Consider the following 24573-nt stretch of genomic DNA (forward strand, 5'->3'; position numbering starts at 1 on the left):
ACCTGCACCTCTCATGTCTTCTGCATTGGCAGGGAGCTTCTTTATCACATTTTATTCATGCACTCTTCTTTTAGCTCTTGTAACCAGTGCTTCTGTCAGCATTGGTTTACAAGTATCTAAGTCCCTGCTTTTAATTATTTTGTGTGTGAGCCAGTGAATTTGCTGTGTCTTATGGTAATTCTGTGTTTAACTTGTAGAGGAACTGGTAAGCTGTGCACCAGGATTTCAGTTTCTCCATATCCTCGCCAACATTTATTGTTTTCTGTCTTACTGATAGTGACATCCTAATGGGTGTGGAATGGTATCTTTTCACGTGCTTATTGACTATTTGTATATCTCCTTTGTTTGTTTGAATCTTTTGCCCGTTTTTGAATTGGGTTGTTTTATTGTTGTTGGAATTTTAGGAGCTCTCTAAATATTCTGGATTTTAATCCCTTTATCAGAATTTATTGATTTGCAAATGTTTTTTTCCTATTTTGTATATTTTTCACTCTTGAATGAAGATGTCTTTTGATGCACAGAAGTTTTTAGTTTTGATGTAACCCAGTTAATCTGTTTTTTCTTTTGTTTTCTTCTAAGAGTTTTAAATGAAGTCTTAGCTTTTATGTTAAGGTCTTTGATCCATTTGACTGTTTTTTTGCATGTTAGTATCAGGTAACTCTCCAGCTTCATTTTTTTGTAAGCAGGTATCCAGCTTTCCTAGCACCATTTGTTAAAAGGAGAAGCTGTGTCTTTTATATGCTGGATTTTTTACAGTGCTGTTGTGGCCAGTTACTTTGCAAACATTTTAGTAATTTATTTTGATTATTCTTTTATGCTGTTTACTTGTACTTGACAGTTTAACTTATTCCCTGTTTGTATAACTCTTATGTCTTTCTGGTCAGAGAAGAGAAAATTGCAATCATGCGTGAGAAGCACACAGCTTTGATGAAGCCCATCGTGTTTGCTTTGGAGCACGTTAGGAGCATCACAGCGGCCCCTGCAGAAACACCTCATGAAAAGTGGTTTCAGGATAACTATGGTGATGCAATTGAAAATGCTCTAGAAAAGCTGAAAACACCATCAAACCCTGCAAAGCCTGGAAGCAGCTGGATTCCGTTTAAAGAGGTATAGAAAAATCTCAAGAATGCTACTGAAATGGGAAATTCCGAGAGATAAAAAACTTAAGCGGTCTCTTTTTACTTAGAACACAGAGAGAAGACTTTCTAAGCCCATGGAATACAGCCAGTGTTCAGTTGCTATAAAGAATATAGAGAAAGGTGTTTTCTTCATTTTTGAGAATTTGAGGTTGAGTGTCCTAGGGTTGCATCTACTGAGGGTTCCCATCAAGGAAGAATATACTGTAAGGTGTTAGACAGGGAAGGGGCTTGACTGCCTGCTGTAGTCTTCTCATAAAAGATTAACAAATTTAATCTTGTACCTATGTAGTTTTTCTTAATGGAGGGGTATTCAGTATTTCTAACAGACAAAATATTTGCATATAATAGCATCAATTTTTATAAGTAATTTTTTTGACAGCAGTTCTGCATAGGCTGTTTGAAGAATGATTAGTATGTTTAAATATTTGAGAATCCTTATCTTTCATGATTTGAGCCACTTTATTTGGTTTGCATCTGTTTTAGCAATAGCACCATTAGTTGGGGGATCCTATTTATTACCTTGTTATCTTTTTCTTATCCCTTCTTTCGCTGTCCCATTCCTATATTGATCTTAACTGATTTCCTTACTTCACTAATGAAAAGCTGTTAAAAGCTACAGTGTAGAGACAAAGTACACCTGACTTTAAGGAGAAAATGTGAAGCAAGAGGAAATGCTTCATTCAGAGGAAATGCTTTAGGAGCTCAAGACAAGAGCACTAATGTGAAGGATGAAGTTTATTTGTGTGGCCTAGCCAAAACTTGTTTTCCTCATGTTCCAGCAGTAATTTCTTGCTTTGCGTTCTTCTCAGTAAATCAACCAAGAAACCCAGAGAAGACGGGAAGAATACTTTTTTTTATTTGGCCACACTGCTTGGCTTGTGGGATCTCAGTTCCCCAATCAGGGTTCCTGCCTGTGCCCCCTGCAGTGGAGTTTTAACCATTGGACCTCCCAGGAAGTCCCACTTTTAAAAAATTGATATATAGTTGATTTACAATGTTGTATTAATTTCAGCTGTATAGCAGAGTGACTTTTTAATATATATTTGTTTTCATATTCTTTTCCATTGTGGTTTATCACAGGTTATTGAGTATAATTCCTTGTGCTATATAGTAGTTCCTTGTTTATCCATCCTATATATGCTAGTTTGCATCTGCTAATCCTGATCCTTTCCTCTCCTGCACTCCTCCCATAGGGAATATTTTTTTAAAAAAACCCTCTGTGTGTATGTGTGTGTGTGTGAAATAAGTCATAGAGAAAAATTTTTGAAGTACTGTGTCCCTCCATAATTATATCTTCCTCTCCACAACCAGTGCTCTGAATTTTGAATTAATCCTTATTTACTTTAAGAAAATAGTTTTTTGGATACATTTCTAAATGGTATAGTTTAGCCTCTCCTGTTTTTGAATCTCATATAAATGAGACTATATTTTATGTGTACATATGTGTTGTACCACTTCCATAAAAGATTCATCAGCGTTAGGTTTTTGCTTTTGTTTTTTAAGATAATTCATCCATATTTTGTATACAGCTGAACATGAATAGAGTATTGAACAGTACCACAGTTTTTCTTTTGTCCTGTCAGTGAATACTTGAGGTGTTTCCAGTTACCTTTTTCCGTTTACGAACAAATGTGGCTAAGGATTGATTAAAATTTTTCACGTGAAAGCAGAGCCCAGAGTTCATGAATTCTGGTGTAGATTATTGAGTTAGTTAAGTAGGGATACAGCTATACATGATCCTCTTTCTGTGAGTTATTAGAAAAATTGTGTGTTTTCTGCATACTTCAAATAGTCCGAGCTCTAAATTATTACTAAATTTTCAGATGGCTTTCTTAAAGGTGTGTGCCACTTTTAAGTTACCTGCCAATAACTCGCTATATCTTTTGTTCTGTTGCTAGGACTAAACTGATCTGTTTGGGTGTTGATTGGACATAGCTTAACATTGGGGAATTAGTTTGCTACAAGTCTTGAATTTTGTGATCACAGCAGTGATTGTTTTATCATCTGCTGTGATTTCATTGCTTATCTGGGAGAGGTCTGAACAAAGTAGAAATCATCGAGAGCATATTAGCACATCAGTGTTTCCCTTCCCAGGAAGGCCCAAATATGTAACAGCAAATTAAATGAACTAGACAAGAGATGTTTGTATTTTAAGTTTATCTTTAAGCCAGATCAAATGTAGAGGAAAGTAAGAGTGGTAACGATTATGTAAACTTTTCCTATCTTAAATATAGATAATGCTGAGTTTGCAACAGAGAGCACAGAAACGTGCAAGTTACATCTTGCGTCTTGAAGAAATCAGCCCATGGCTGGCTGCCATGACTAACACTGAAATTGCTCTTCCCGGAGAGGTCTCAGCCAGGGACACCGTCACAATCCACAGTGTTGGTGGAACCATCACAATCTTACCTACTAAAACCAAGCCAAAGAAACTTCTCTTTCTAGGATCAGATGGGAAGAGCTATCCTTATCTTTTCAAAGGTGAGATTTAAAAGAGCATTAATCTGATTATTAATGTTTTCATGCTGTGTGTGTGTGCTGTTTAGGTGAATTTCTGTATGTCATGAATAGCCTGGAGTATCATGTATTTTGATGGAAGTTGTTGGAAGCTGTGTAGTGTGATTTTCTGTTGTTGCTTATGAATTTATACAAGCTGGGCAACTGAGATACAGCTAATAATGCTGTATCTAATACCTTGTGACTGAATAGAATGTTCTTTAATGCTGTCATTATGCCCTTTTGACTGTCAGTTCTTGACTGTTATTGCTAATTGAGAGGGGCACGAAAAAGTGGTATGTTTCCAGTCCCATTCCATTGCACTTCACCCTATTTGGTTATCTGTCCTAACTACTTTAATTTTGTTTCCACAGGATTGGAGGATTTACATCTGGATGAGAGAATAATGCAATTTCTGTCTATTGTAAATACCATGTTTGCAACAATCAATCGCCAGGAAACACCTCGTTTCCATGCTCGCCACTATTCTGTAACACCACTGGGAACTCGGTCAGGCCTAATCCAGTGGGTGGATGGAGCCACGCCCTTATTTGGTCTTTACAAACGATGGCAACAACGGGAAGCTGCCTTGCAAGCGCAAAAGGTTGATTCAAATTAAAATACGTACTTTTATTTGAATGCTGATAAACAAGTATATGTATTAGTTTGTTCTCTGTTACATGTGAAATAAGTCTAGGCTTACTGCCCTTGAGCAGTTTTTCAACTTTATGAGAGTTAAAGAAGGAATAAACATAACTTTAAGTTCCAACATCTAGACAAATAAAATGATTCTAAGTAGGATAGGTATGGGAAGGAGCAAGAGTTTGAACAAAGGAGACAGTAGAACAATTGCTGAAGGGTAGATCTCTGGAATTAGGAAAGGGTCATCTAAATTTTTGTCCAAGGTCTTCTTGAATATGTGTTGTTAATTTTGTATTACGATTAAGTCATATTGGTGAATGAAATATGTGCATAAATGAATGATAGATTTTTTAAACAGAATTATATGTTATAAAGAAGTGAAACTTGGATGTTGAGCTTGAATTGAACCTCAAGAAAATATAACAGTAAACCAAGTTTTCAATAAAGTGATAATACCTAATTAAGAAAAAGATAATGTAGATTGCAGTCCAGAAGAATTGGCTATTTGATGTGTGAGATTTACCTAGCTAGGTAGAGAATGCTGCTGAAAAACCAATTTTTAAAATACTGCTTTATATTCAAGGTAATCTTTATCCTTGTTAAAGCAAAGTTAATCTTGCCTTAAAAATTTTTTCAAAGGCCCAAGATTCCTACCAAACTCCTCAGAATCCTGGAATCGTACCCCGTCCTAGTGAACTTTATTATAGTAAAATTGGTCCTGCTTTGAAAGCAGTTGGGCTTAGTCTGGATGTGTCCCGCCGGGATTGGCCCCTTCATGTGATGAAAGCAGTGTTAGAAGAGTTAATGGAGGCCACGCCCCCAAATCTCCTTGCTAAAGAGCTTTGGTCATCATGTGCCACCCCTGATGAGTGGTGGAGAGTCACACAGGTATGTGTTTTGTTCCGGGCTGTCGTCAATATTATTCTTTGCCTGCGTCCTGTCTTGTCTTATTCACCCTCTTCCTGCAGCCCCTCTAGAATCGGTAGTTTGAGACCTGCATTTGAATCTTATGTTACATTTATTTTTATGAGGCATGGCCATGACTGTATGAAGGCAGAATGAAGGGTATTGTGGATGAAATGAAAAGTGGAATAAAAACTTTAGAAAGGGAAAAACTAGAGAGACTGAAGAACAGTTGTTTTTTAAGTCCTGCATTCTGTTGATGATTAAGTGGAACCAACAAGGACCTCAGTGTTGGATGCTGCTGCTCACTGCAGCCTGTGATCACATGCGGCATCCCTGAAGAGCACCAGCTATTTATTTAGAAATAAGGGAGTAGGATTGTGGAGGCTTGTAAATTGTAGAGAATCAAGACCATGTTGGAAGGAAATTTGCTAATAATGCCTAACTTGCTCCCCCCACCCCCTCTTCTTTAGTCTTACGCCAGATCTACTGCAGTCATGTCTATGGTCGGATACATAATTGGCCTTGGAGATAGACATCTGGATAATGTTCTCATAGATATGACGACTGGAGAGGTTGTTCACATAGATTACAATGTTTGCTTTGAAAAAGGTAAAATTAAAGTGGACTTTTTATATAAAGGGTCGAATATATTTTCATGAAAGGACAAAAATATAATGATTTGTCTTTTCAAGGTAAAAGCCTTAGAGTTCCTGAGAAAGTACCTTTTCGAATGACACAGAACATTGAAACAGCACTGGGTGTAACTGGAGTAGAAGGTGTTTTTAGGCTTTCATGTGAGCAGGTATGTGGTTTTCTCTTACACCTCTTAGTGTACCTGTTAAATTAACAAGTCCTTTGGAATGAAAAACTACATTTTAATGAGGAAGCTTGTGGCAAAACTTAATTAAAAGTTTTCTGAAAACAGGTTCTACACATTATGCGGCGTGGCAGGGAGACTCTGCTGACGCTGCTAGAGGCCTTTGTATATGACCCCCTGGTGGACTGGACAGCTGGGGGCGAGGCTGGGTTTGCTGGTGCTGTCTATGGTGGAGGGGGCCAACAGGCTGAGAGCAAGCAGAGCAAGAGAGAGATGGAACGAGAGATCACTCGCAGCCTTTTTTCTTCGAGAGTAGCTGAAATTAAGGTGAGGCCAGTAATAATAAGTCATTTTCCCTTTTTTGTTAATAGTTAACAAGACCAGGGAATTCCTTGGTGGTCCAGTGGTTAGGACCTGGTACTTTCACTGCCAGGGCCTGGGTTCCAGCCCTCCTCAGGGAGCTAAGATCCTGCAAGCTGTGTAGTGCCACCAAAAAAAGAAAAAGGTTAACAGGTCCATAAAAAAAGTAAGACTGTCATGTATAATACTGAAATGGCCACCACGTATGGCAGTTTGCTGTGATCGTTTGTTAAGAAATGCTCACATGAAAAGACACAGTCATACTCCCACATGGGAGGTGGGTTAATGATTTGAAAAATATTATGCCTTTTTTAGTAGACTGAATGTGTTTGCCAGTAACTATTTTAAATGTTCTTTAACTGGATTGTCTCCTTGATTTTGACTGGATAGTCTTCTCCTCCACGGTAGCCAGTGGTGCTGATCTTGTTTTGTGTGGCATGGTGGTAGCTGCATGTTACTGTGTATTGTGGAATTGAGTCTTCATTTATGGCCATGTGAATTGATTGCATTAGTTATCGTTATGAAAATGCGGGTGATCCACACTGGCTTTGTTGAGATTTAAGTATGATAGCATGTGCAGAACGTCCTTCTAACATGATCCTTTTGGCATACATCCTCATACCTCACAGTCGGCCTTATAAGAATCTTCCTAATTATGTCTTTTTACAGGTGAACTGGTTTAAAAACAGAGATGAGATGCTGGTTGTACTTCCCAAGCTGGATAGCAGCTTAGATGAATATCTGAGCTTGCAAGAGCAACTAACAGATGTGGAGAAACTGCAGGGCAAACTTCTGGAAGAAATTGAGTTTCTAGAAGGAGCTGAAGGAGTGGATCATCCTTCTCATACTCTGCAACACAGGTTTAAAACAAGTGTTGAACTCTTAATTTATCTTTATTCCATTAAGGAGAACTTTTGTATTTGTTTGAACATTACCACCTTGAATTAGAATTGTTGCAGCAACTCACATGAATAATCAAAGCTCTTGCAAGAACTGCAGTTTTTGAAGTATTAATAGAATTCACTAAAATTTTCAGCTTCATTGTATTTAGATGCTTGAGTTACTATGGGAGATGGTGGACATAGTGGTTAGAACCATGAACTTGGATTCAGAAAACCTGGGGTTTGGTTTTTTTCCTCTGCAGTTTGTCTGAATCCTTATTCATTTGTATGGTGGATTTTGTCCACATGGCCCAAGTTTTTTTGAGCTTTGATCTAAGTGAGAGTGAACCTCGCACAGAGTGGGTCCTGGTTCAGTGAAGGGTAGTTAAATGTGCAAGTGCCAGACACTGCAGGAGATGCTGAGATTACAGAGCTCTGTCTTCTGGTCTTCAAATAACTCTGGTAAATGTGGTAGAATTTTGTTTAAAATGTTGTGAGTATAGTTAGGGGACTATCAGTTCAGTTCAGTCACTCAGTTGTGTCCGACTTTTTGCGACCCCATGAGTCACAGAACGCCAGGCCTCCCTGTCCATCATGAACTCCCGGAGTTCACTCAGACTCATGTCCTTCGAGTCAGTGATGCCACCCAGCCATCTCATCTTCTGTCGGCCCCTTCTCCTCCTGCCCCCAATCCCTCCCAGCATCAGAGTCTTTTCCAATGAGCCAACTCTTCGCATGAGGTGGCCAAAGTACTGGAGCTTCAGCTTTAGCATCTTTCCTTCCAAAGAAATCCCAGGGCTTATCTCCTTCAGAATGGACTGATTGGATCTCCTTGCAGTCCAAGGGACTCTCAAGAGTCTTCTCCAACACCACAGTTCAAAAGCATCAATTCTTCAGCGCTCAGCCTTCTTCACAGTCCAACTCTCACATCCATACATGACTACTGGAAAAACCATAGCCTTGACTAGATGGACCTTAGCTTTTGAATATGCTATCTAGGTTGGTCATAACTTTTCTTCGAAGGAGTAAGCGTCTTTTAATTTCATGGCTGCAGTCACCAGCTGCAGTGATTTTGGAGCCCCTCAAAATAGTCTGCCACTGTTTCCACTGTTTCCCCATCTATTTCCCATGAAGTGATGGGACCAGATGTCATGATCTTCGTTTTCTGAATGTTGAGCTTTAAGCCAACTTTTCCACTCTCCTCTTTTCACTTTCATCAAGAGGCTTTTGAGTTCCTCTTCACTTTCTGCCATAAGGGTGATGTCATCTGCGTATCTGTGGTTATTGGGACTATAGCGTCAGGAAAACCAGAGGAGAAAAGAACATTTGAGTGGTGTCCTCAAGATTAAAAAGGAGCTTACCAGGCCATCCAGGTATGAGCAAAATGTACTTTTAGAGTGATGACAATTCCCAGCAGTCAGTTAAAATTTTTTCCTTCCACTAGGTATTCTGAACACACTCAACTACAGACTCAGCAGAGAGCTGTTCAGGAAGCAATCCAGGTGAAGCTGAATGAATTTGAACAGTGGATAACACACTATCAGGCTGCGTTCAGTAATTTGGAAGCAACACAGCTGGCCAGTTTGCTTCAAGAGATAAGCACACAGATGGACCTTGGTATGTTAGATGTACATGTGAGCATGTGAGTTTTGTTGTTATGTGTTTATGTGTGGAGTTCTGGTTTGTACTTCTTTCAGTGACTGCTGATTTGAAATGGCTTCACTGTAATGGATAATTATCTTTTACCAAAAGGTCCTCCCAGCTACGTGCCAGCAACAGCCTTTCTGCAGAATGCTGGCCAGGCCCACTTAATTAGCCAGTGTGAGCAGCTAGAGGGGGAGGTCGGTGCCCTCCTGCAGCAGAGGCGCTCGGTGCTGCGAGGCTGTCTGGAGCAGCTTCATCACTACGCAACTGTTGCTCTGCAGTATCCAAAGGCCATATTTCAGAAACATCGAATTGAGCAGTGGAAGACCTGGATGGAAGAGCTCATCTGTAATACCACAGTAGAACGTTGTCAGGAACTCTACAGGAAGTAGGTTGATTACTCTCGATTTTCTTTACTTCTCATTGGGACTGGAAGCAAAGTTGTGTTCACATTTTCAATTGCATAGTATTTCATTTTCTAAAAGAAATGATTGATAGATGGAATTTGAATGGAGTCACTTTCTTATGGTTTTAAGAGGGTTTAAACTCTTGTTTCGGAGAAGGCAATGGCACCCCACTCCAGTACTCTTGCCTGGAAAATCCCATGGACAGAGGAGCGTGGTAGGCTGCAGTCCGTGGGGTTGCTAAGAGTCAGACATGACTGAGCGACTTCACTTTGACTTTTCACTTTCATGCACTGGAGAAGGAAATGGCAACCCACTCTAGTATTCTTGCCTGGAGAATCCCAGGGATGGGGGAGCCTGGTGGGCTGCCATCTATGGGGTTGCACAGAGTCGGACACGACTGAAGCAACTTAGCAGCAGCAGCAGCAGCAAACTCTTATTTTCCTTTATAAGACAGTGTTTTCTGTAATTAGTTAAAAATGTATTTCACTCTTAGATAAAATGTATCTAAGAGTGGTGGGTTCAGGTAAAGAGAGCTGAATTCACATATTGATTCTGTCACTCAAATCATTTTTAGAAGTTACTTTTGCTCTTGAGACCTTTTCTGTAAAATGGAAATAATGATTTCTGCTCTTCAAAGTTTGAGTATCAAATACAGTAGTCAGTCTTGTCTTTGTTAGTATTTTGTAAGGTATGAACTCTCTTTTCAAGCACCTCTTTTTCTTTTTTAAAGATATGAAATTCAGTATGCGCCCCAGCCACCCGCAACAGTGTGTCAGTTCATCACGGCCACTGAGATGACCCTGCAGCGGTACGCAGCAGACATCAACAGCCGACTTATTAGACAGGTGGATCGCTTGAAACAGGAAGCTGTCACTGTACCTGTTTGTGAAGATCAGTTGAAAGAAATTGAGCGTTGTATCAAAGTTTTCCTTCACGAGAATGGAGAGGAAGGATCTTTGAGTCTAGCAAGTGTTATTATTTCTGCCCTTTGTACTCTCACAAGGTGAGTTAGCTGACATATCATTGTGACTGTTTCATTGTTCTGCAAACATTGATGCTTGTAGAGAGTTCATGTGTTTTTTGTTTGATCCCAAAATTAAGATATCCTTGTACTTTCTATTAGTCTTGCCCAGTGTAAGAGTGCTTTATTTTTTTTTTTTCTCCCAGATTTTGAGGTATCCTATTTGTGTGGGTTCCACTAAGTCAGTTTCACTGTACAAATATTTATCTCATTCAGGCGTAACCTAATGATGGAAGGAGCAGCATCGAGTGCTGGAGAGCAGCTAGTTGATCTGACTTCTCGGGATGGAGCCTGGTTCTTGGAGGAGCTCTGCAGTATGAGCGGAAATGTCACATGCCTGGTTCAGCTACTGAAGCAATGTCATTTAGTGCCACAAGACTTAGACATTCCTAACCCCGTGGAAGCATCTGAGGCTGTTCATTTGGCTAATGGTGTATACACCTCACTTCAGGTGAGCACTTCTAAATTAGCTTAAATTTTGTAAGGTTGTTTTAAATGTTGAGTGTTGTATTTTTCATTTCTGGTTCTGAAAAGCAGTTTGACTTCAAGCTTTAATGTTGCTTTATCTAAACTCAGGAAGCATTAAAGTAGGTTTCTCACATATTTACAGGAATTAAATTCAAATTTCCGGCAAATCATATTTCCAGAAGCACTGAGATGTTTAATGAAAGGAGAATACACATTAGAAAGTATGCTTCATGAGCTGGACAGTCTTATTGAGCAGACAACTGATGGTGTTCCTCTGCAGACTCTAGTTGAATCTCTTCAAGCCTATTTAAGAAATGCAGCTATGGGACTTGAGGAAGAAACGCATGCTCATTACATCGATGTTGCCAGGCAAGTGAATGCTAAGCTGTGCTGTTTTCTTGTGAGAGAGTTGGGAAGGCAGATAGGTTTTAAGTTTTATCTGTCTTTGGCTGTGCTGGGTCTTCATTGCTGCTCAGGCTATTCTCTAGCTGTGGCGCACAGGGGCTGCTGTGTAGTTGCAGTGGCTCCAGTTTTTCATCGTGGTGGCTTCCCTTGTTGTGGAGCCTGGGCTCTAGGGCACATGGGCGTCAGTAGTTGTGGCTTGTAGGCTCAGTAGTTGCAGTTCCTGGGCTCTGGAGCACGGGCTCAATAGTTGTGGTGCATGGGTGTAGTTGCTCCAAGGCATGTGGAATCTTCCCAGATCAGGCATGCAGCCCATATCTCCTTTATTAGCAGGTGGATTCCTTACCACTGAGCCACTGGGGAAGCCTCAGTAATACCTTTTTAAAAAAACTTTCATTTGGGGGAATTCCTTGGTAATCCAGTGGTTAGGATTCCGTGCTTGGAAAGGGTGCAGGTTCTGTCCCTGGTAGATTCTGCAAGCTGTATGGCATGGCTAAAACAAAACCAAAACAACATTTCCCATCCCCCTCCCCCCACCCCCCCCCCCACCCCGCCAAAAAAAAAAAGCAAAAAAAATCCCTTTTATTTGGAATTAATTACAGATTCATAGGAAGTTGTATTTTTTTAAAAAAACATTGTTCAGGGATATCTTATGTAGCCTTCACCCCTCCTTCAGTGTAGCATGTTGCATACCTGTGGTACAGTAGCAACACCATGAAATTGACTTTGGTACAGTCCACAGAGCTTATTCAGGTTTCACCAGTTACATGTGTACTCGTGTGTGTGGCTTTATTACATACACATACGTATTCTTGAAGGGCTGTAGTTTTTACCATACTTGTGCTCACACACAAGGTGGAATGTGGTATTTTTTAAGCCAGCACTTGGAATTCAATGGGAGCATCTGTGCCAGTTTAGTCTGCTAATGGAGTATACACGTCACTTCAGGTGAACACTTGTTAGCTTAAGTTTTATAAGTTTGTTTTAGGTATTGAACTTTGTATTTCTCAGCTCTTAAATCTGGGAAAACAATTTGACTTTGAAACATGTGGAGCTTGAACAGTTTCTTCAGCCATGCAGTGTACCCAAAGCTAAACCCTAAGCCCCTTTGTCCCTTGTGATTCAGGGCCTCTTTCTTTGGCATTCTGTCCAGTTACTGTCAGAAAATATAATTGAGAGAATTGCAATGAATTGACCCACCATACTTCCTCCCATGGGAAAATTACAAGATATAAGAAAGCAGAGAGAACAGTATAATGAACCCCCATTTCACCACCTTCAGTAATAATCTGCACTGTGATTAATCCTGCCCCCCCCACCCCCTTTTTTAATTTTTTTTTGCTTCTGGTTAATCTTGTTTAAATTGTACTGCTCTGGTTACTTTGAAGCAAATACCTTTTCTTTCTTAAACTGCAGGAGAAATGTATATCTAAAATGTAGACTTATTTTCTTAGGAGGCCCTTATTTCATAAGAAACAGTAACAACTCCTTAATGATTTCTTTTATCCTGCATTCAAAATTTTCCTATTTTCTCATGTTTCTTTTAGTTTTATCATAAAATTTAAAAAACAAGTGTAATTAGTATAGCATAAACATTTGTCAGCTAAATAATGAGATTATTTGTGGAAGAGCTTTATCATAAAGTTCCTAGCATTATTTTAAAAGTTAGATGCTGGTCTGTACACTTCTTTCTCACTAAAGTTCAGCCCTTACTTTCCCTTGATGTCTAATCTAGATCCCCTTTACTCTCAAAGGGAGGGATATTTACTTCCATGTGTGTATTGGGTGACAGACTTCATGTTTGATTCTGCTACAGCCTGAATGTATCTTGTGTTAGAGAAACTTTCTGGTAATCTAAATGGAAATTTTATACCATCATATAGCTCTTTTTCTATTATAAATTTCTCTGATAGCCTAAACTTATATAAAATGTTTAACATGGTGCTTGCATAAACTTGCATTAACACTATGCAAGTCTTAAGTTAATTATAATGTGAGAGCAAATTTCTCAAGACCTACCTTCAAACTGTGCATTATTCAAAACTCAGCATGCCAGAAACGATAGCTATTTCCATTCACTGTCTATAGCTCACTGTCATGTGACAGTAGCATGAAGATACTTGACAACTTTTGCTAGGTCCACCACCTTTAGAATTGTGTGCCTCTTGATTTTTTTAATATTGGAAGTATAGATTATTTTATGTTCTGTAATAAAGAGATACTGTAATATTTTACATAGTTCTTTTATAATTATCATAACTTCGGTTTGCATAAAATTTAATCACATGAACAATCGCTAATAACACTCCTTCCTTCATAAAAAGACTTTTTCCTAGACTCTGCATACTAGCTGTAAGACTTGTTGATCTTAACGTTTCCCCCCAAATATGTTACTGTTTAGGAATGGTTTTAACTCCTTTTTCTTTTCCTCTAGAATGCTTCATGCTCAGTACGGTGAATTAATCCAACCAAGAAATGGTTCAGTTGATGAAACACCAAAAATGTCAGCTGGCCAGATGCTTTTGGTAGCATTTGATGGCATGTTTGCCCAAGTTGAGACTGCTTTTGGCTTATTGGTTGAAAAGGTAAATAATTGACCTGGTTTGATGAATAATGCATGTGTAGTAAAGTAGTTGTTCTGCGTTTGGAGAGTGGAGAAATGAACTTTCTTTTCTTTCATTTACATAGCTAAATAAGATGGAAATTCCTATAGCTTGGCGAAAGATTGACATTATACGGGAAGCCAGGAGCACTCAGGTCAATTTTTTTGATGATGATAATCACCGACAGGTGCTGGAAGAGATCTTCTTTCTAAAACGACTGCAGACAATTAAGGAGTTCTTTCGGCTCTGTGGTACCTTTTCTAAAACTTTGTCAGGTAATATTTCACACTTAAGCCAGATTTGTACTTTGGAGGGAAATGGGATAGAGCAGGCTTAATTTAACTGTAAATTAAAATCTTAAGTTCATATAAGTCTTCAAATTCTTAAGTTAGCGTTATCACCTTATTTTAGTATTGTATGAAATACTTAAAGAAAATTTTCCTTTTTTAGGATCAAGTTCACTTGAAGATCAGAATACTGTAAATGGGCCTGTACAGATCGTCAACGTGAAAACCCTTTTTAGAAACTCTTGTTTCAGTGAAGACCAGATGGCCAAACCAATAAAGGCATTCACAGCTGACTTTGTGCGGCAGCTCCTGATTGGACTCCCGAACCAAGCCCTGGGCCTCACACTGTGCAGCTTCATCAGTGCTCTAGGGGTAGACATCATTGCACAGGTGGAGGCAAAGGATTTTGGTGCTGAAAGCAAAGTTTCTGTTGACGATCTGTGTAAGAAGGCAGTGGAGCACAACATCCAGATCGGGAAGTTCTCTCAGCTGGTCATGAACAGGGCGACTGTGCTGGCGAGCTCCTACGACACTGCCTGGAAGAAGCACGACTTGGTGCGCAGGCTGGAAACCAGCATCGCCTCCTGCAAGACAAGCCTGCAGCGCGTCCAGCTGCACATCGCCATGTTTCAGGTAAGTATTTCCCTTCGTAAAGGGGTAAGCCGGGAAATTACTATAGAACAATATAAAGAAGAGAACATTTTAAACTTCTCAAATTGTGCCAGCCCGGAACAAACACAGCTTTAACATTGCTGTAACATTTCTTGTTTACGGAGTTTTGATCATTTTATGTTTATAGTTTGTGTCCTTTTAATTAGTTTCCATCAATGTTTTATGGTTATGTTAGTGTTATCATTAAATATTATTTGTAAATGTAATTTCTTTTTCTTTCAATTGGAGTATAATTGCTTTACAGTGTTGTGTTCATCTTTGCTGTACAACAGTGAATTAGCTGTGCATATAAATATATTCCCTCCCTATTGAGCCTCCCTGTCCCCCACCCTGTATATGTAATTTCTAACAATTGAATTTATTTGTTCAGTTCAGTTCAGTTGCTCAGTCGTGTTTGACTCTTTGTGACCCTATGAATCGCACCACGCCAGGCTTCCCTGTCCATCCCAGAGTTTACTCAAACTCATGTCCATCGAGTTGGTGATGCCATCCAGCCATCTCATCTCTGTCGTCCCCTTCTCCTCCTGCCCCCATTCCCTCCCAGCATCAGAGTCTTTTCCAGTGAGTCAGCTCTTCACATGAGGTGGCCAGAGTACTGGAGTTTCAGCTTTAGCATCAGTCCTTCCAAAGAACACCCAGGACTGATCTCCTTTAGAATGGACTGGTTGGATCTCCTTGCAGTCCAAGGGACTCTCAAGAGTCTTCTCCAACACCACAGTTCAAAAGCATCAATTCTACGGTGCTTAGCTTTCTTCACAGTCCAACTCTCACATCCATACATGACCACTGGGAAAACCATAGCCTTGACTAGACGGACCTTTGTTGGCAAAGTAATGTCTCTGCTTTTGAATATACTATCTAGGTTGGTCATAACTTTTCTTCCAAGGAGTAAGCGTCTTAATTTCATGGTTGCAATCACCATCTGCAGTGATTTTGGAGCCCCCAAAAATAGTCTGACACTGTTTCTACTATTTGCCATCTATTTCCCATGAAGTGATGGGACTGGATGCCATGATCTTCGTTTTCTGAATGTTGAACTTTAAGCCAACTTTTCCACTCTCCTCTTTCACTTCCATCAAGAGGCCTTTTAGTTCCTCTTTACTTTCTGCTCTAAGGGTGGTGTCATCTGCATATCTGAGGTTATTGATATTTCTCCCGGCAATCTTGATTCCAGCTTGTGCTGCTTCCAGCCCAGCGTTTCTCATGATGTACTCTGCATAGAAGTTAAATAAGCAGGGTGACAATATACAGCCTTGACGCACTCCTTTTCCTATTTGGAACCAGTCTGTTGTTCCATGTCCAGTTCGAACTGTTGCTTCCTGGCCTGCATACAGATTTCTCAAGAGGCAGGTCAGGTGGTCTAGTATTCCCATCTCTTTCAGAATTTTCCACAGTTTATTGTGATCCACACAGCAAAGGCTTTGGCATAAAGCAGAAATAGATGTTTTTCTGGAACTCTCTTGCTTTTTCCATGATCCAGCGGATGTTGGCAATTTGATCATATTCCTTGTGTACTGGCTAACTTAATTATTTCCAAAGTGACATCTTGTTTCCCTGAATCTCTAAGTTCTCTGCATACATCCTGTCATCATTTGTGAACTGTTTTTAAGAAGCCCGTTTTTGTCCTTGTTTGTTTCGGGGCAGTACAGGCTTTGGGAGTGAGATAGATTTGGATTTGGGTATATGAACTTACCTTTAACCTCCCTTAAGATATGATTTCCTTACCTGTAGAATGGGGACAGTACTCTCTAAAAGGTTGACTATGTGAATTAAAAATGATGATTTGGGACTTCCCTGGTGACACAGTGGATAAGAATCCACCTGCTAATGCAGGGAACACGGATTTGATCCCTGGTCTGGGAAGATTCCATATGCCTTGGAGTGAGTAACTACTGAGCAACTAACTACTGTGCGCCACAACTACTGAGCCCACGTGCTGCAACTTCTGAAGCTTGCGTGCACTGGAACCTGTGCTCTGCAACAGGGGAAGCCACTGCAATGAGAAGCCCATGCACTGCAACAGGAGAGAGCCCCGCTCTCAGCAGCTAGAGAAAGGCCGCACGGCAGCGTAGACCCAGCGCTGCCAAAAATAATACTTTTTTAAAAAAAGAAAAAAAAAAGGTGATCTGTGTAAGATAATAAGCACAGTATAAATTATAGATTTTTTTCTTATTTCTTTACTTCAATATTGTCAGTAGCTTCAGTCAGGTGGACTCATGGAGTAGCAATGGGGCTGTAGTATCGGTTCTGGTTTGGCCCAAACATTGGTTACTTTGTATCATTTATATTGAAGCCACTTCCCCAGAGTGGAGTTGGTGGGGCATGGAACCAGTGTATTTTTCTCTTTGCAGTTTTATCAGTTAGCTGGTTTCTTAGCTCAGAAGTTAAAAAAAGTAATTTATTCAGATTCTGAAGTTGCATTTATTATAGGTTAGCAGTCCATCTAGCACATTGGGATTTTTTTTTTAATAACATCTATTTTGAAAAATCTTTTATTTATTTACTGGCTGTTTTGGGTCTTTGTTGGCTGTGCGCTAGTTGTGAAGAGCAGGGACTGCTCTTCATTTGTGGTGCACAGGCTTCTCATTGCGGTGGCTCCCCTTGTTGCAGAGTACAGGCTCTAGGCACACAGGCTTCACTAACTGCTGCACAGGCTCAGTAGTTGTGGCGCACAGGCTTAGTTGCTCCACAGCATGTGGGATCTTCCCAGACTAGTGTCCCTTGCATTGCCAAGTGGATTCTTAACCACTAGACCAGCAGGGAAAGCCCCACATTGGGCTTTTCTTGGCATTTATTTCACTTCAAAAAAATAATGTTGAAAAGGTTTATTTAATACATATTAGAGTTTATTCATTAAAAACTCCTCCATATAGTTATATGGAAAATATTATAACAGTCCTTCCAGTTTTGTTCATCTGAACACATTTTAAGCTAGCACAATATATAACTTTAAAATTTCAGCTCAGATGTCCCTTGGCCTTCTGGGGCCACCTTACAGCATACAAGATGCACGCAAAAGATGGCTTGATCCTCTGTCAGCAGTCGCCTGCACCTTTCTGTCTTTCTGTCACTTGCAGATTCACTAGAGAATTCTTTCTTCTCTGGCTGCTGCCATTGTCTCTCTCAGGTACTTGCTTGGCTCCCATGCTGGGCAACTCTTCTACCTGCTGTGCTTGTTCCAGCCTCTGAACTGGAGATTCTATTTTCGGGGGATTGTGTAGGAAACTTTTAGTTAGACTAGGAAATGCCTTCAGAATTGCTATTTAAATACTGCATATCAGTGATCCAAGAAATTTATCAGCTGTTTTCTACCTCAGGAAATTTTCCATCTGGTTAATTCTTTTATTGTGTTTCTGTTACTCTTCCCTGCCCACCCTGCCCTGCTGCAACTGGACTTTTTACCTCCTCCCCCAGTCCTCCCAGTCCTCCCGCAAGTCCTTCCCCTAATGTCACTTCCCCTCTCTTGGTTTTTTCCCCTGCTTACTCTATTACATTTCTTTTTCTTTGAACAGTGGCAGCATGAAGATCTCCTTATCAGTAGACCACAAGCCATGTCTGTCACACCTCCCCCTCGTTCTGCCATATTAACCAGCATGAAAAAGAAACTCCATACTCTGAGCCAGATTGAAACTTCAATTGCAACAGTTCAGGTATGTTTTGTCACCTCCTCCTTCTGGCACATCTTACTTTTAGAAATTACCTCCACTGTGGTGAAGTGCTCTGTTCAGTCTGTCCTTGGCTTTTAAGTCACAGGAACTTTAATACCTTTCTCACTTTTATTTTTAATTTGTGTCTTTTTTTTCTTATCTTCCAAAGTAACTGAATCTTAGCAGTATATTTTGAAACAAGAATAGAGACATACTAAATATTTCAAATTTTTAATGAACTATTTAAGAATTTTTACTGGCTATTACTGTGCCATTATACATTAACCTTGGTAATGGTAAAAACTTGAATACCAAATTTGTTTTCTGAAAGTTTGGCATATTATTAATATCCATGAAGCTTAGGCCTATCTTCCTTCTATTGTGTAGTTAATGGAATTTTGTGATACCAAAAGCAGCAGAACATTTTTCTAAACCATTATTTTTGACTTTTTTTGGGTTACGTCAGCAAAATATTTACTCTCACCTTCTGTCTTTAAATAAGAGAAACTGGTCTTGATGATGGTTTTATATACATCTCTGGTATTCTTATATCATATATTCAGTAGTAACTGACATTTTTCTGTTTTATAGTTTAATATTAGTATAATTACAATCACTGTAGTAATATTTTTAAATTTTTTAATAGAACTTTTCTTGAGCTTCTTTGAAGATTGAAATACCTTTTCTCTACAGCATACTAGTCCTAGTTTTCACTTTAGAGATTGAACTCATGCCCTTTCTGATTCTAGAGGTGTCTGTGTGTGAATGGGTGGGGGGCGAAGAGTGTGAATGGGAACTCCGCCACTTGAAATGTTGAGTACATACTGAAGCAACTTTGTTATGTAAAACGTTTGTATTGTGATAATCTGGCTGGATTTTTTACCATTATTCATAAACGTTTACATTTGTGGGAATCTGATTTTCATCTTTTACAATCAAAGATATAAATGGACTTTCTCATAGATAGCATATATAATGCAGTGGGAATTTGGTATAACAGGGGTTTGTTTTTTTTAAAGACTATTTAGAAACGAAAATGAAACTTCCTTTTGCAAAATAAACTGAAAGCCAGTCCTTGCGTTCTCAGATATGTTTAGTCTTAAATACTCAATATGAAGTCAAGATTAATTCCAGAAGTTGACAGTTTGTTAAAGATGTCTTCTAAGTTACTTATGCCATCCTATTTCTTTTGAATCTCTCTTATTCATATAAAATGGCCAACAGATAGGAAGTGGAGTCCTATTCACTGAGATTCTGCTGCCTTTTGTAGGAGAAACTGGCAGCACTTGAAGCCAGTATTGAACAGCGACTCAAATGGGCAGGTGGTGCCAACCCTGCACTGGCACCGGTGCTACAGGATTTTGAAGCAACAATAGCTGAAAGAAGAAATCTTGTCCTTAAGGAGAGCCAACGAGCAAGTCAGGTATGGGCACCTGTGTGTGCCATCGTGTTTTCAGTTAAGGATTATATAACTGATTATATAATCAGGCACAACATTGAACTAATAGGATTCCCATATCCCATATATTCATTACCAGAATTTCATAATTGTCAACTCAAGTCCTACTTTATTTTCTGTATACTCCCTACTCCCTATCCTAAATTTAATGGTAATTTCAAATATTATATCATTTTATCTGTAAATATTTCAGTATGTATATATAAAGATGAGAACTAGTTAGTAACATAATCACAATACTATTACTGTACCTTGAAAGATGTCCTTAATATTGTCAAATAACCAGTTAGTGTTTTCTGATCTAAATGGTAAAATTATGTAGGAGTAGAAGCAGAAGAGGGGAGCATTTCAGATTGGAATTTGGATATAGCACAAATAAATTTAAGCTGAATATGATAACAGTTTTTTTATGGAGTAAAATTTCTGTATTAAAAAAGAATCATGCAGAAGATGTGTTTACCTAACTCCCCTTAGGTGCTTTTTGGCCTTCTCAGACTTGACAGCATCAACCTAAAAGTGTTCATTTATTTACAGCTTTTATAGGAAGTGGATCTGTTTCCCATGAGAGTCATACATTCATACATTTCCAGGACCTGGTCCTGAATTCTTGAAATGAATAGGTAGTAGTATTTTTCTTTCATTAATTGCGGTTTTTTCCCTCATTGTGATGGTTCCACTCTTTTTCCTCTTCACAGGTCACTTTCCTCTGCAGCAATATCATTCATTTTGAAAGTTTGCGAACTAGAACTGCAGAAGCCTTAAACCTGGATGCTGCATTATTTGAACTAATCAAACGGTGTCAGCAAATGTGTTCATTTGCATCACAGTTTAACAGTTCAGTCTCTGAGTTAGAGCTTCGTTTATTACAGAGGGTGGTAAGTCTTGATTCTGGGGACTGAAGAGATTGGGTAAATTAAAGAAGACCAACTATGTGCTCTCAGAATCAGTGTATTCACTAGTCTACGTTTATTGAGCATGTACTGTATATGAGATGTTATGACGAATTCAAGGATGACTGAATCTTTTATCCCCAAAGGAACTTATTTATACAAATAATACAGTGAATGAAATGAAAAAATGAAAAGAACTCTCGGAGCTATAAGTGAGCTATAAGTAGAATCACTCTAGGGGTTCCTAGGGAAGGAGAGAGATAATGTGTAGCAAATGACTCAGATGCACTTTTGAAAGTAGGATAGCAGACAGAAGGCTAGTGGAGGGTGAATGCTGGAGTATCAAGTTAATAAATTCAGCATTTCTACTTTGTGGGAAGGCTTTAGAATATATATTAGGAGGCTCTGGTTTTATTTTAAAGAGTTATTTACAGTGTCCAGGATCCTAGCTGTGTGTCATCTTTGTTACTCCAAATATATTTTCTTAGGTTTTAAACTTTAAGCATTTGTTCCCTGTATAATTATGCGGAAAAGTAAAAACCTTAGTTTGTACTTCATAGATTGTTTAAATTATCAAGTATTTATAAAAATTTATTTAAATTTTTAAGAAAACACTATGTTTTCTAGTGAATTAATCCATGATTCAGCAACTGAGGTTCTTTGTATCAACTTGAGTTATAAGTATCTTTTGATGTGATGTTGAGGAAAAGAATCTTATATTTTTCTGGCTGACTGCTAAAATCAAACAAACCCTTATTCTGTTTAGGACACGACTCTTGAACATCCTATTGGCAGCTCTGAGTGGCTTTTGTCAGCACATAAACAACTGACCCAGGATATGTCTACTCAGAGAGCAATTCAGACAGAGAAAGAGCAACAAATAGAAACAGTCTGTGAAACAATTCAGAATCTGGTTGATAATATAAAGACTGTGCTCACTGGCCATAACCGGCAGCTTGGAGATGTCAAACATCTCCTGAAAGCAATGGCCAAGGTAAGATTAATACCATTGACACATAATTACTCCCCCCTTTTATAAAATTACAAAAGAGTTTTATTTATGAGGAAAAAAAACTAATTTCTCCAAGGTCCTATTTCTAGTTTGTCACTGAGTTTATTTGTGTTTTCATCAACTGTCAACTGGTTTTTTTTTTTTTAAGCAGGTAGTAAATAGTATTCTCATTCTGTATACAGAGAAATTGGGGCTTAGAGAAACTGATTTATACAAAGCCACACAATTTATAGAAGAGCTGAAACTTGAACTTAGTCTCACAGAGTATTTAGATCTCTAAATTCTCTGTTCTGCCTCCCAACTCAAATCATATAGTTTGCTTCCAAAATAAATGAAATATTACCTCTTCTCTCCAATATTGTATAGAATCTAGATAGTAAGGAAACAGTCCTCAGAAAAGGCTTTATTATCACAAAACAGTAGATCACTTACTTCTTGAATTTTTTTGTTTTTGGTTGCATCATGTGGCTTGTGGGACCTCAACCAGGGATCAAACCCGTGCCCCCCCTGCAGGAAGCATGGAGTCCTAACCACTGGACTGCCAGGGAAGTCCCTGGATTTCTTTTTAGTTGGGAGTTTTTATTTGTGCTGGAAACAAGATTCCTATTGAAAAGAAGTTATTAATAAATTGTAATAAGCAGATTAAATACATTGATATTAAAAAGCCACTTATTACCTGTTATCCAAAAGGTGACTGTCTGAAGAGTAATATTAAATACCATTTTTTGTAATCATTAACATATTGATTCTAGGATGAAGAAGCTGCTCTGGCAGATGGTGAAGATGTTCCCTATGAGAACAGTGTTAGGCAGTTCTTGGGTGAATATAAATCATGGCAAGACAACATTCAGACAGTGCTGTTTACATTAGTCCAAGCCATGGGTCAGGTTCGAAGTCAAGAACATGTTGAAATGCTCCAGGAAATAACTCCCACCTTGAAAGAACTGAAAATGCAAAGCCAGAGGTAAGAATCCCTTCAGGCCTGAATTTAAAATGTAAGCAAAACATCTGGTAAAGTAAGTTTTGTTTATTTAATTTAATATTTTTTTCAGTTTTGTTCATACTTACAAGTAGCTGTTTGCTGAAGCGTTTCATAAATGAATCATTTTATTTTGTATTTCAGTGTCTATAATAATTTAGTGAGTTTTGCATCACCCTTAGTCACCGATGCAACAAATGAATGTTCGAGTCCAACATCGTCTGCTACTTATCAACCATCCTTTGCTGCAGGTAAGACTCCTCTATTCAGAAAAGCCTGTATCTTGACCTGTTAATAATCTACACATAGATGCTAAGACGTTAAAGTGTGTCTAATATGTTTATTGGGCTTCCCTGTTGGCTCAGGCAGTAAAGAATCCACCTGCCAATGCAGGAGAAGCAGGAGACATGGTTTCTATCCCTGGGTCAGGAAAATCCCTTGGAGAAGGGAATGGAAGTGCACTCCAGTATTCTAGCCTGAGAAATCCCATGGACAGAGGCCTCTGACAGGCTTTAGACTGTGGAGTCACAAGAGAGTCAGACAGGACTTAGAAAATAAACAACAGACATGTTTATAGTCATCATCTTTTTAAAGGTTTTCCCTAATAAACATATTTACAAAAACAGAAATTATATCACAGATGTAAAAAAACAAACTTATAGTTACTAAGCAGGGGGTAAACTGGGAAATTGGGGTTGACATATACACATTGCTATACATAAAATAGACAATAAGAACCTACTGTATAGCACAGGGACTTCTGTTCAGTACTGTGTAATGACCTATATGGGAATAGAACCTAAAAAAGACTGATTCACTTTGCTGTATAGCAGAAACTAACGCAACATTGTAAATCAACTATACTCCCATAGGAAATTAATTGTTCAAGTATATAAAGGGTTTCCCTAATTTCTTGTCATATTTCAGACTGAACAAATTTTGCCTTAATTTTAAAAGTATTTATGCTAGAGATTAGAGAGTAGAAATACTCTGTGTTCAACTATTGTCGATTATAAAATATATGTCTGTTAGGGAGATATGGAAAATTAATTAATAGAAACAACTGTAGTTCCAGTCCAACTAGAGATAAAACCACTGTGTATTTGTTGACTTCTCTGTGTGCATGCGCACACGTATACAAATTGAATTGTATCATTCTGTGTAGTATCACATCTAGTATTAGGGTTGTCCATTTGCAGTTGATGATTGAAACAGAACTGCCCTGCTCACCTGTTTTCTGTTTACGTGTACATTGAGCTACCAACTTTCTCTCTGTAGCAGTGCGAAGCAACACTGGCCAGAAGACTCAGCCTGATGTCATGTCACAGAATGCTAGAAAGCTGATTCAGAAAAATCTAGCTACATCAGCAGATACTCCACCAAGCACCGTTCCGGGAGCTGGCAAGAGTGTTGCTTGTAGTCCTAAAAAGGCCGTCAGAGACCCTAAGACTGGAAAAGGTAATTAGTTAAAATAAGGACACCTTAAATATTAAACATTAATACAGAGTGGTGGCTTGACTTATACATGTCTCCATTGCTTCATAGCTGTGCAGGAGAGAAACTCGTATGCAGTGAGCGTGTGGAAGAGAGTGAAAGCCAAGCTAGAGGGCCGAGATGTTGATCCGAATAGGAGGATGTCAGTTGCTGAACAGGTAACCATCTTTTAAACTTGAGCTACATGTTTTAATGCTGCTGAAGCAGTATAGGTTTAAAGATTCCCTCATCCACATCTTTGGTGGCATATCGAGAAATAACTAATTTAAATCTATTTTCAGGCCTCAGAAGATTTTGAATAACACAGCTCCTAGATTGTCAACTCTCACTCTAGCCTGTTAACACTT

At 38.9% G+C, this 24573-nt stretch overlaps 1 protein-coding gene across 1 annotated transcript in view; it reads left to right on the top strand.

The window, feature by feature from the left end:
• LOC128071281 (serine/threonine-protein kinase SMG1) overlaps positions 1 to 24573 on the top strand; it is a 99126-nt gene that overhangs the window by 66318 nt on the left and 8235 nt on the right. Inside the window, exons 39-62 of the mRNA XM_052664171.1 lie at positions 885 to 1107; positions 3374 to 3620; positions 4010 to 4239; positions 4917 to 5165; positions 5654 to 5792; positions 5876 to 5985; positions 6109 to 6327; positions 7030 to 7220; positions 8686 to 8858; positions 8994 to 9273; positions 10023 to 10295; positions 10530 to 10764; positions 10924 to 11150; positions 13618 to 13768; positions 13872 to 14061; positions 14237 to 14706; positions 18258 to 18395; positions 19663 to 19815; positions 20547 to 20726; positions 21508 to 21735; positions 22506 to 22717; positions 22877 to 22983; positions 24011 to 24190; positions 24278 to 24384. Of these exons, the coding sequence (XP_052520131.1) occupies positions 885 to 1107; positions 3374 to 3620; positions 4010 to 4239; positions 4917 to 5165; positions 5654 to 5792; positions 5876 to 5985; positions 6109 to 6327; positions 7030 to 7220; positions 8686 to 8858; positions 8994 to 9273; positions 10023 to 10295; positions 10530 to 10764; positions 10924 to 11150; positions 13618 to 13768; positions 13872 to 14061; positions 14237 to 14706; positions 18258 to 18395; positions 19663 to 19815; positions 20547 to 20726; positions 21508 to 21735; positions 22506 to 22717; positions 22877 to 22983; positions 24011 to 24190; positions 24278 to 24384 (4912 nt within the window). The remainder of the gene's footprint in view (positions 1 to 884; positions 1108 to 3373; positions 3621 to 4009; positions 4240 to 4916; positions 5166 to 5653; positions 5793 to 5875; positions 5986 to 6108; positions 6328 to 7029; positions 7221 to 8685; positions 8859 to 8993; positions 9274 to 10022; positions 10296 to 10529; positions 10765 to 10923; positions 11151 to 13617; positions 13769 to 13871; positions 14062 to 14236; positions 14707 to 18257; positions 18396 to 19662; positions 19816 to 20546; positions 20727 to 21507; positions 21736 to 22505; positions 22718 to 22876; positions 22984 to 24010; positions 24191 to 24277; positions 24385 to 24573) is intronic.

This window comes from Budorcas taxicolor, unplaced genomic scaffold (assembly GCF_023091745.1).
Source record: "Budorcas taxicolor isolate Tak-1 unplaced genomic scaffold, Takin1.1 scaffold329, whole genome shotgun sequence".
Lineage (NCBI taxonomy): Eukaryota > Metazoa > Chordata > Mammalia > Artiodactyla > Bovidae > Budorcas > Budorcas taxicolor.